We start from the raw sequence: 12,358 nt of genomic DNA on the forward strand, positions 1-12,358 counted from the left end.
GATTCTTTAATCCTGATTACTTGCTTTTAATCCTGAAAGTATTTGAGTACAATATCAGCCTCAATGGTTCTATATGGCAACAGTTCTCAAACTTTTGTACTAGTGACTCCTTTCATATTGCAAGCCCTCGAGTTCTGACCCCTTTATATATCAAAAACAGTTTTTTATGTAGTTAACACAATTATAAAAACTGGATGCAAAGGAGGGTTTGGGTATAGGCTGATAGTTTGTGATTTCCCCTTCCCCATGCAATAACACCTCAACTCCTTGAGGTGACCTGACCCCTAGTTGGAAAACTCCTGCTCTGTAGTTTTTAACTTCATTTCCTTTTTAGATCTTCCTATCAATGGTCAGTCTAGCCTTTTTAGGGACCTTATTTTGTCCTCTATGGCAGCTCCCTCAGGGTTTTCAATTAAGATCTACAGACCTCGTCAGTCACTACAGATCAGCAGCTGCCCTAGTGGTAAATCCTTGTTTTAAAAAATGAATAACAAAATCTTGGGTCTCTTGTTACAATTTTCTCAAATCTCTGATTTCATCTCAGAACCAGATTTTGGTTCATATTTTAGCTTAGATGCCTTGTTTTCCGTATTTTTTCCTAAGTGGCGTTAAGCTCTTTTAAGGTGATGCTCTTCTAATGAGATTCTACTTTGATGTGCAGGAAAGAGTATAGTTAATATCCTCTAAGTAGGCAAAAATAGGGCTTCTATGAGATATTAGACTTGTCAAAGTTTGGCTGCCTGGAGAAATATGTGCAGACTATGATCTTCATATTGGAATGCTGGAATAAGCAATTGATTAGATCATAGAACCATAGAACTGGAAGAGACCTCAGAAAGTCATCAAGTCCAGCCCCCTGCCCAAGGCAGGACCAATCCCAACTAAATCAACCCAGCCAGGGCTTTGTCAGGCCGACACTTAAACACCTCTAGGGATGGAGACTCCACTACTTCCCTAGGTAATCTATTCCAGTGCTTCACCACCCTCCTAGTGAAATAGTTTTTCCTAATATCCAACCTGGACCTCTCCCACTGTAACTTGAGACCATTGCTCCTTGTTCTGCCATCTGTCACTACTGAGAACAGCCTCTCTTCATCCTCTTTGGAACCTCCCTTCAGGAAGTTGAAGGCTGCTATCAAATCCCCCCTCACTCTTCGCTTCTGCAGACTAAACAGACCCAAGTCCCTCAGCCTCTCGTCATAAGTAATATGCTCCAGCCCCCTAATCATTTTGGTTGCCCTCCGCTGGACCCTCTCCAATGCGTCCACATCCTTTTTGTAGTGGGGGGCCCAGAACTGGACACAATACTACAGATGTGGCCTCACCAAAACCGAATAAAGGGGAATAATGACATCTCTGGATCTGCTGGCAATGCTCCTCTTAATGCAACCTAATATGCTATTAGCCTTCTTGGCTACAAGGGCACTGGGGCCTCCAAGGTCATGGCTAGTGCTGGGGGACCTGGAGGCTGAACTGGTTGGGGGGTTGGGCTGGCACTGGGGGGCTCTGGGGATGAGGCTCATATTGGGGACTGGGGCTATGGAAACAGGAGGCTGGTACTGGGGGTGTCTGGTGATAGGGAGCTCTAAAGAGTGGGGTGCTGGCACTGAGGCCTTTGGGATGGGGGGCTGGCATTGTGGGGCTCTGAGGGTGAGAGGCTGGCACTGGGGAGATTGGGTGCAGGGGACTCTGGGGTCAGTGGCTGGTGTAGGGGAGTAATGGATGGGTGGGAGTCTCTAGGGGTTAGTGCTGGCACTGGGGTCTCTGGGGAATGGACTTTTGGTGGACGGTAATGCTTTATTTTCATATTCATCATTTGCATAATGAATATGAAAATATGCAAATAAAATGTTACCGGTCCGCCAAAAGTTTGTGAATGGGTTTGCTGGTCCCTGGTGTCAAAAAGGTTGGGAACTACTGTAGTAATAGATTTCACTTCTTTTGAATTGCTGTTCTTGCTAACTAAAAAAATGTTTACCAGAATCTAAAAGTGTTAGTCTACCAATTGAAAAGTTAACTTTGAAAACAGCATTGTTTGTTTCATATTAGATCAAAGTTCAATGTTCTCCATGCTGTAATGATTTCTTCCATGGTCTATGGCTATGAAAATGGAGACATTTCAGAGTTGGAGAAACTTAAGACACTTTGGAACTCTCATGGATATTAAATCATCAGACAGACTAGTGGCTAGACGCTACAAGGATGAGCATTTTAATAATTTAATAATAAAATCTTCTACTGAAAGCACAGTTTAGCTGGACTAGATGCATTCTTTGGAAGGAGGACACCAGTCAAAAAGCAGAGGCAGAAATATAATGATGACTAAAACGAAGTAATTCAACCCATTGTGACTTATGTTAAATATTCACATGTTGGGGAGGGAGTGGTAAACAAACTGCTTTGGCAAGTCAGTAATAGAGCAGCAATTTTGGAGTGAGTCATGTTAATCATTAAGAGAAGTGAGTTCTTTTTGAAAAGATTGTGTAGATCTTACAGATAAAACTAATAAACAATACTGCATTACTGTGATCTTTCAAAAGGCATGTACATCTGCGGTTGAACCGTATTTGAATCTATAAAACTGAGCATTGTCAAAAAGGACAGTTAGCAGTTAAAGGAACTGTGGAATCCAACTAGCCTTTTTTATCAGTACTAAAAAAGCTAATGTATCAGAAGGAGAGGGAGTCATTTCTTATTCTACTGTTTCCCAGGCTATTTGGACAGTTATAGGTGTCACTAATCAGCTGAAAGGATGATTTTGTTTTTATTGAAGCACAGGAATGTGACTCAGAAGTTCTGGATTCTATTTGTAGCTGTACTATGTGATCTTGGCCAACCCATGTAATTTTTCTGGGAGAGGGATGTTACCACCTATCTCAGGTTGTGTCTAGACTGGCCGGTTTTTCTGCAAAAGCAACTGCCAGCTGTCTACACTGGCCGCTTTGAATTTGCACAAGAACACTGATGATATAATGTAAGATTGTCAGTGTTCTTCCACAAATACAATGACTCTCCCGTTCGGGGAAAAAGCCCTCTTGCGCAAATGCTTTTGCACAAGAGGGCCAGTGTAGACAGCTGAGAACTGTTTTGCGCAAAAATGCCCCAATGGCGAAAATGGCGATCGGGGTTTTCTTGCGCAGAACCTCATCTAGATTGGCCACGGACGCTTTTCCGCAAAAAGTGCTTTTGTGCAAAAGCATCCATGCCAATCTAGACGCTCTTTTCCACAAATGCTTTTAACGGAAAAACTTTTCCGATAAAAGCATTTGCGGAAAATCATGCCAGTCTAGACGTAGCCTCAGTGTTTTTCTGCATATGAGTTTATTCACATCTGTAAGCTCTGTGAAGAACCTGAATGGAAAACAATTTCTCAAATATATTACAATATGATTGTAGAGAGCCACCACTAATTCAGAAACAGCTTTTCTACTCTTTTTCAATTAGGGCATCTAATTATCAAGCCTTCGAAGTAAAATTGGATCATTGCCCATAGCAGATGTTACCAGTGTCTGAATTTTTTGGGGAGAAGAACTAATTGTTTGTTTAGTGCATACATGAGACATTAAGTCAGGGCAAAAGTTTGCCAAAGTGTTGGCCAAATTGGGCCCCTGGTAAGTTTCCAAGGTTCAGAACTAATCTGTATGCAGTGAAAGCAGTTGCAGTTCCGTTGATCTTTAATTTGGAAGTCTATTGTGTCAGTAACTTCCATACATTTTTCTCCCAGATGGAATAACAAATGATAAGGAAAAGGGTGAGCGCTTACAATGAGTTGTAGATTAGACATTCTTGTAGGTTTTCAAGGTTTGGTTTCATTTTTCTCTATGTACAAGCAGCATACCCAGCCTTCAAAAGCATGAAATCTGAGCTACTTGATGCACAGTCTTGGTTTAATCACCAGTGTGGAGATTTGTGCAGAAGCCGCCATAAAATACCTTATTTTTTCCATAAAGGGGATGTGAAATTTAAAATAGGAAAAGCTAATTTAGGTATGATCCCATTTTGTTTATTAGGAAACTTTTATGCCAGTGAAACTACATGATCTAAATGTATCTTGATTTTGCTTTTTCTTGTTTATTTTCCTATCAGGAAAGCCCAGGAGGAGATGATCTCCGAGCTCCGACAGCAGAAGTTCTACTTGGAAACGCAAGCTGGGAAGTTAGAAGCCCAGAACCGAAAACTAGAAGAGCAATTGGAGAAAATCAGTCTTCAGGACCATAGTGATAAGAACCGTCTGTTGGAATTAGAGACTAGACTGCGAGAGGTGAAAATTTAATCCTTTGCAGACTGATGTAGTTGGGTATATCCCATTCCAAAGAGAACACTGAGATTTACAATTAAGTAGTGGTTTTCATTTTCAGGACTCCAGGATACTAACAAGCTGAATGACCCAGTTTTGCTCCATTTCCTGTAACAATAGAAACATACTGCTTTCTGAAAGACATCGTGTATAACTATTTTGTTTTTTTATTTCTTAGACTGGCCAAGTCTGAGTTTCTAGATCAGCTTGCTTTCTTAGAACCAAATTTATTTATATTCTTGTGTAAAATCTCCTTTAATAGTGCCCAGATATAATGATGATGGGTACAGTATATATGCTTAGTTGGATAATTAATTTATTTTCAGTTGCAGACTTGAAGAATCAGGTTTTTATATTATTTTTGAATAAAAAGGACAGACAGGCAAAAATAGGTTGGAACCACCTCATGTTGCCAGGTTAATTTTTTTTTTCCTTCCTTGCAGTCCCTCCTCTAATTCTTAAGACAATGAACTCTAATTTGACTAAGATGTTTTCGATATCCAATGTCATTTTTCATTAGCCAGAAGTTGCTAGACATTAGGGTGAGATCTTCTGTGAGGTTTTTTTTTAACCTGTCTGCAATATTATGGACAGATTCACTTGCAATAATGTAAGTTATAAATATAAAGTATTTTAGTTTGAAGGTGATCTTTGCTCCAGTGGAATCCTTGAAGAAGGGCATATAAATGAACCAGCAGCAAGAAGCTAAACTGGAACTTTTTCTTTAAGCTGTTTTCTCAACTCTACCACGGTAAATAGGATCTGCCATGATGTTGCATGAGTGCAGGAAATAGATTTCTCAGTAACAAGAATCTAAAGGGAAGCTGAAATATGAAAGTAATCGAACAGTATATAAAGACACTTCTTATATTTTCAAAGCAATATTGATAGTTTCTCCTTACTGAGTCTCAAATGCAGTATATTCACTTGCAACTATGGAAGATAGTCACATACATTATACTTTAACATTCATATTGTCACAGTTATTTAAATCAACATTTGATATAAATTTACAACATAGCTGGCATTACTTTCCTATCCTAGTTTTCATTTCAGAATGCTATATAGTTTTATTTTTGAATCTTTTCAAAACAAATGAGTCTTTTTCAAGTGATGGATGAAGCAGCAGCCTCGGGATACTTGTCCTCGGGTCTGATTTTTAACCAAGTCATCCAAATCTGACATTACACTGGAGTGTTGCCATGCAATCCCAGAGTGCAGTTCTCTGATAGGCCTCTAGTTTGAAATGAACAAATATAAGAACTGAATTCTCCATTTCCTTATTAGTAAGTCATAGTCCACTGCTGCTGTTTCTCTGCAGGTTAGCTTAGAGCATGAAGAACAAAAGCTGGAATTGAAACGACAATTAACAGAATTGCAGTTGACCCTCCAAGAAAGAGAATCTCAGATTTCGGGGCTTCAAGCTGCACGATCAGCCCTAGAGAATCAGCTCCGTGAGGCTAAAACTGAATTGGAGGAGACTACAGCTGAGGCAGAGGAGGAGATTCAGGCTCTCACGGTGAGTTCTATGCTTCTGGATTGGTCTTTTGAGCTATCCCTGCAGACCTGACAGAATGTCGATGCACTTTCATAATAAGAGTCCTAACTTATTAGCTTTTAGGTTGTTCAACCATGAATTTTGTTTGTTTCTTTAATTTTGCAATGCAACATAAGAAATGTGCCTTGGATTGAGGAAGGAGCAGGGATGGCTAAAATGTTAGTGTTCTTTGTCTCTCAAAACATACATATGCTTGTTGTTTGTTGTCCACTTGTGAGAACATCATCAGTTTACTTGATAAGCTGAAAGTCCCACACTAAACTATTCCTACTGTAGGATTATGACTTTCTGCTGTTGTTGTTTTTTTAAATTCATATGTGACTTTTGAAGTAGTGCTTTTTGAAAAGGAATGTAATCACAAATATTCTGGTATTTTCTCTGTAATGAATTTACTAACTCTGCTTATCCTTTGAAAAAAATCAATTAAATACTTTGGTTGCTTCTCTAATTTTACTAGAACGGCTGTTCCATAAAGAATTGCTACTTTTAGATCTTGCAATCTCTTGTGAGGTGTGTGAATGACATAAAATTCATTATGGGTAAAAAAAGGAATTTCCCTGCCCAGTGAACAGAACACTAAATTATATGCTGTGGGTTGCTACTTTGAGCACAAAAAGATGCTTTTACATGGTTGGATTTTAAATAATGTTTGCTTTGCAAAGGCTTGCTAATACTGTGGGAGGCAAAGAAATAACTGGCCTCTTACTTGAGCTGCCAGCTATCACTGATCGAAGAATCAGTCTTCAATGACCTTCAAATCCAGTTATTTTAGAGCACTGGCAACAGATGGGCCGTTGCCCTTAGTGAAATCTAATGAAAAAGAATCTCATTTGAGTCCTTATTTCTGCTATTACCACTGCTCAGGTGCAATAGGGGTTCAGCTGAAGACTGGTGCTTGTGTATGCCAATGCTGTTGGATATCCCCATGCTGAAGAGATCATTCACTCAGAATTGTTTTAAACTGGTGCATGCTGGGTTATATATTTTAGGAAAATGCAACAGCAACATGAGTGACTTACAGTAATTGAATAGGCATGTCAGCAGTTCATTTAAATACAAAGCATTTCTATTTGCTCCAAAGTAAGATGGTCCCACTGACATTTGAAAACTTGGCAGAGTTGTTAGCTGCCATGCTAATAGAATGATGTGTTTGATATTTCTTCCTACCACACCATCAAAACATAAGAATGTGTGTGATCTCTGCTTGCTCAGGCAGATATTATAATTGTTCTGGTAAATGGTAGTGCTTTCGTGCCAGATTTCGTAAGATTCCAATCTGGCACCTCCATGTCATATTAGTCCAGTTTACTGGGTTGGGATTTATTTTTTGAGGGTCTTTTTTGCATTGCTCTGGTAAGATAACTTTTAAGTTATCACATTGGACTTCTGCAGAACAACTTTTCCTATTGAGTCTCTTGGCTGTAAGGAAAATGTCTTGAATAAAGAAAGGGAATGGGATGTGCTAGTGCACTAGCCTTTCATCCACTAAGGCCTGAGCTTGCATATGACATTAGTCACAAGTTAAATCAGTTTGACAGTCTGAGTGAATCTTGAGAGAGGCTATGAGGCTGAATCATGAACTTTGCTTTATCATGCTTTGCTTGTTAATAAGGAAGTAAAATGATGCATGCATTGTTTCATTTTTTTTAAAAAATGCTTTGCAGCTTTTAATACTTTGGATTCTGTTTGGGAGAAGTTTAGGACTAAACTTCCTTGGGTTAGGGATGTGGTAGATCAGCAGAGCAGTTTGTGGATGCTTACACAGTGCTTCTTTGTAGAGTTTTCTTTGCAAGTACTAAAGTATGTATATTAAAACATGTTACATATTGTATTAATCCAGATGTGGAAGTACAAACAGACTACTCAAATTATCTTAAAAGTGAAGAAGATACACACTTAACATTTAAATGGTCACTTACCTGGGAGACCACTTAAAATGGAATGTTTTGCATCATCCAGTTTGTAAGTTTGTTGTACATTTTGCTAAAGTAGCTCAGAATCGGGAGCATGAGTGTGCTTTAAGTAGGATGTGACTTAATCAGTCTTTGCCACTACAGAGTGCTTTCATAGCCTGCAACATCTGTCATCCAAACTTTGCTTGCTGGTAGATTGTTCTGCAGTTTATTTAGCAACAGCTGTTGGATTCTAATTCTAATGTATGAAAAATTGATGATTAACTTCTTACCTCCTTTAGGCACATAGAGATGAAATCCAGCGTAAATTTGAAGCCCTTCGTAATAGCTGCACAGTGAGTATTAAATACAGATCATTGAGTTATTTTGAAATTAAGGATAAGGAAAGAAACCAACTCATTTACTCCTTGATGACAATTGTTCCTGACATGGGCTTTTGGCTTCAAGGAGTTAGCAGGAGTTAGCCTGATTGGATTTGATTTCTTGTAGGCCTCAAATAAACCTCAATTTAGAGGTTTTATTTTGATTTAAAATTGGCGTTGTCCTTCATCTTTTTGTAGAAGGAAGTCAATTTAAATATCTCATTGCAGTGCAGCTAGTAAGAATGGTGTAGCAGCTGCAAAAATTATGTGGGTTATAGATTTTTTCTTTTTATAAGGGAAGAAAAAAGTTTACCTGTCCAAATCCTGAGCTATATTGTAGACCTAGGCCAGAGTGAAGGAGCTGTTTTGCCACTCTGGGTTTTAAGGAAGGCTTTAATTCTTTCTGGAGGGAAAAGAAGTCCTGTGCTTCTGAATAAATAAATTGTTACTCTTGTTCAAAATAATAGGTTCTTAACTTGATATTCTATTACTTGAGAGATCTTTTGATATGTTTTTCATTCATTTCATTCATATGGGACAGATGTCCTAGATTTTGTGTTCCTTATTATTAGATATTTTCTCAGATCTGCATTTTTTGCCTATTTCTTTACGATGCTGTGTGGACCCTGATGACATTGATCTTTCAATGACATACAAATTCCAGAAGTGTCAAACATTGACTACGGCCTTCTGTGTAAGACTTGGATGCAGATCTCTTCAGACTTTCTATTCTTCCTCTGTTAGCTGGGCCAGTTGTTCCTTGACCCTTTCCTGGGGGTTCCCCTTCCATCCTCAGTGACCTCTCCACAATGTTAGTTTTCTATTGTGCTTTGATTGCATAGTCATAGGTGCTGTAGGAAAGTGCAAGACAGATAGAAAATGGCTTCTTTCAAGAATATTCTCAGGAGACATTTTTTTTAATCTTCCAGATCGGTAGCTCTTTTTCCTCAGGGTCAGGAAAATTTTCTACTCTTTTCTTAGTGTACACTGATTTGAAAAAATGAGTACTTAAGTCCTAACTTTAATATGATGTGGCTTCATCTTTTCTGAAAGAAATTCAGATTATCTGTACTTTCTGTCCTCTCTCAAGGAGATGGGGGGGAGGGGTTCTACATGTGTACTTCTGTCTATCGGTGCTTATTCCCATAGTTGCTTTTCTACTTCAGTGGTAGATACTTCATTCCTTTGTTCTCTGTCTTTCTGTCAGCACAGAATAGTAGCTTTCTCTGAAGCAACTGGTATAGATGATTGTATATGGCCAGCTTCAAAGATCACATCATCTATGGATATTCCCATAAATTTTTTTCTGCACAGCATGCTAATTTACATAACTCAAAATTAATTATGTGACTGATCTATGAGTTTTTAAGAATGGGCAACAATCTCCAATAGTGAGGACTGGCACAGGAGGATGTCAAACATGCCATGTGGTTTCAAGAACAATATGAACTTTAGAGATGCCAACTTAAAGATTTGCCAGTATGATGTTCATCTTGGATTCTTTAGAAGGATGATTCATACAGCAGCCAATCCTCATCAATAAGAAATGTAATCAAACAGCAACTGAATGAGTAGTGAATGAATGAGAAATGTCAACATCATATCCAGTTCTCAACCCAAGAGAAAGGAAAGTACAGTTCTAAGGATTCCCTCAATAGCCTCTGTGCGTAAAATTCTCATTTCATGTCCTAAGAGGCCTAGCAGCCTATCCTGTTCTCTTCGTATCAGTGAAAGAAATGACAGCACAATTTTGTATTGACTAAGGGGAGATCAGTAGAGCCCTGCAAATCCATGGATAACCACTTCATATCTGTGGGTGTAAGCAACTGTGGATGCGGATATCTGTGGATCATTTTTGCAGATGTGGATGCAGATTCTAGGGCTCTAGCGATCAGTGCATTCTTCTTTCTCTAATGCTTCATCACCCTGTTAAATTAATAATTACTATGATGCAGGCTTAACTTTTTAGTGGACATTTAAGATTATGCCACAGTGGGTCATAATTTGTTTATGAACTAGAAACAAGACCACCCATAAGGATTGTCATTCAGTCACATTTCTTTTGATTCAGCCTGTTAAGGATTAGTGGCTCTATTAAGAAGGAACGTTGATAACATTCCTTCAATGTGAACATCAAGAATGAATTTCCTTGAAGCATGTGCTGTTAAACTTTATAATGGCCATTGCATTTGTTTTACATTATTTACAAGTTCAAAGCAATATAAGTATGAAATTAAAATTAATTACACACAAAATGCATTACTGAAGATTGTCTTTGATAATTTAGAATGTTGCTGTATAGAATAATAGGTAAAGATACTTAAAAAGCTACTTTCTTTGATATCTCCTAGTTGTTTAACTCTTTAGAAGTCTAGGCTTCGAGGTATGGTGTAAGCTCACACGTCTAATGTATTTATGTTTATTTATGCCTCAGTCCACTCATGTCCCTCAAGCCAGGTCAGGTTACTGTCATAGTCTTCAGATTCCGTACTTTAAAATTATCACTGTTTGGGATTCATGCATAGAAAATGGTGTTATGTAACTATTATAAGCCTGCTGGAAGGTACCTTTGCTTTGTGCATAGACTATATATTCAACTGATCGCTGATAGATTTGGGCTTGAGTTAATTAGTTTACTTTAGTATAACTCTTTTCCTTCCCATCAGGAACAAAAACAAAACTTAGCCTTTGTTCTCCTAGTTTCACAAGCGTAATGTAATTACAGCAACCCCTTTCCCTCCTCCCCAGTCAGATCTTTAAATGCAGAGCTGCAACGTTCTGCAGGCAGTGGAAGCAGGAACTATTCAGTCCCAGCCTGTGCCACCCCCAGGAGCTAACTCCACTGTGGGTTACCCCATAGTAGCTCCCAAGGGTGGCGCAAGCTGGGATTGAACAGTCCCAGTTTGTGCTGCCCCTGGGACCCTGTAGCTGTGTACTTTAAATGTAGTACAGTGTTTCTTAAACTTTTTAAGACCGAGGAACATCAAACAATAATTTTTTTAAATGACGAACACCAAGGATTTTTTATTGAGACGAAAAGAAAAGTCGGGGGGGGGGAGAGGGGAGAAAAGGGTTGGGAGAAAGTTATTGAGCAAAAAAAAAAGGTTGCCTGCCCCTTTAAGGGTGGCCATTTTGAACTCTGTTTTTCTCTGCCACACACCTCCAACTGCCTTGTGGCATACCAGTGTGCCGTGGAATACAGTTTAAGAACCACATGTAGTAGGAGCCTGGTAGGCTCCTACTACATTTAAAGTGCAGAGCTGCAGTGGGGTTAGCCCCCCGGGGTGGCGCGAGTTGGGACTGATCAATCTGATTCTGTGCTTCTAAAAACTCAATACATCACAACCCTTGACTTTTGAAATCATATTTCTTAACAAATATTTCCAAGACAGTCAGAAGAATTTTACCAAAGAAATGCATTTCACTGAACAGGAAAGTTTGTTTTGCTACCTTGCTCTTAATTATGGATTACTGAAGGATTTAATATATTTGGACAACAAAAACAGTTGTTGGCCTCAACAATAATGTAAGCATTTCATAAACGTAAATGTTAGTAAAGACAATAAAAAAACTGAAAACTTAAAAAAAAGTAGATTTTTAAATAAATTACTGTGAAGTTCTGAATATAAATCAACATCTAAATCTTCAGACTTTTTCAATTACAAGCTTTTCTCATTTATTACTTTGACTAAGAGAATGGAAAATTCTGGTACGTTAATTGGGTGCAGCATCTTCTTTTACCTAGAGAATAAAACCTTCCTCTCTCCAAAATAATACTTACACTTTTTTGTTGTTACCTCCTCTTGTTATCTGTAGCCTTATGAGGACTTGATCCTGCAATCACTGGTGAACAGATTGGACCCTGAGAGACAGAACCTGCAAACCCTTTAGACGCTTGCATAAATTTACTTACGTGTAGTACTGTTGGCTTCAACCAGAGGTCCTGTTTCTGAACTAACTTCTGTGAGAGTATGCACATAAGTAAAGTTACATACTTGCTTCTGAATTTATGGAATCATGTCTGAAAGATGCCAAGTATCTACTTGGTGCTATATAATATTCAGTCCATAGCAAGGAAACTTTGCCTGTCCAAAGATGATAAATTGTACCATGATGCTAATACCCAGGCAAAATTTTGGTACGATCGAGTAAAATGTATAAAAACACCCTGCCATTTGCTTGGTAGTGTTGTAACCCAACCTTCATTTTTTTAGAAAATTATGGGTAA

The 12,358-nt window shown here is 38.5% G+C and overlaps 1 protein-coding gene across 6 annotated transcripts in view; it reads left to right on the forward strand.

The window, feature by feature from the left end:
* The window catches only part of CIT (citron rho-interacting serine/threonine kinase), a 150,541-nt gene that overhangs the window by 86,021 nt on the left and 52,162 nt on the right, over positions 1–12,358 (forward strand). For 5 of the 6 annotated variants that reach the window (XM_075898126.2, XM_075898129.2, XM_089775208.1 and 2 more), the window contains 3 exons: positions 4,087–4,261; positions 5,619–5,816; positions 8,050–8,103. In XM_075898126.2, coding sequence (XP_075754241.1) covers positions 4,087–4,261; positions 5,619–5,816; positions 8,050–8,103 — 427 coding nt within the window. The remainder of the gene's footprint in view (positions 1–4,086; positions 4,262–5,618; positions 5,817–8,049; positions 8,104–12,358) is intronic. The other variant, XM_089775209.1, reaches the window with a different exon arrangement.

Source organism: Pelodiscus sinensis, chromosome Z (assembly GCF_052426305.1).
Source record: "Pelodiscus sinensis isolate ZL-2025 chromosome Z, ASM5242630v1, whole genome shotgun sequence".
In the NCBI taxonomy this organism is placed as follows: domain Eukaryota; kingdom Metazoa; phylum Chordata; order Testudines; family Trionychidae; genus Pelodiscus; species Pelodiscus sinensis.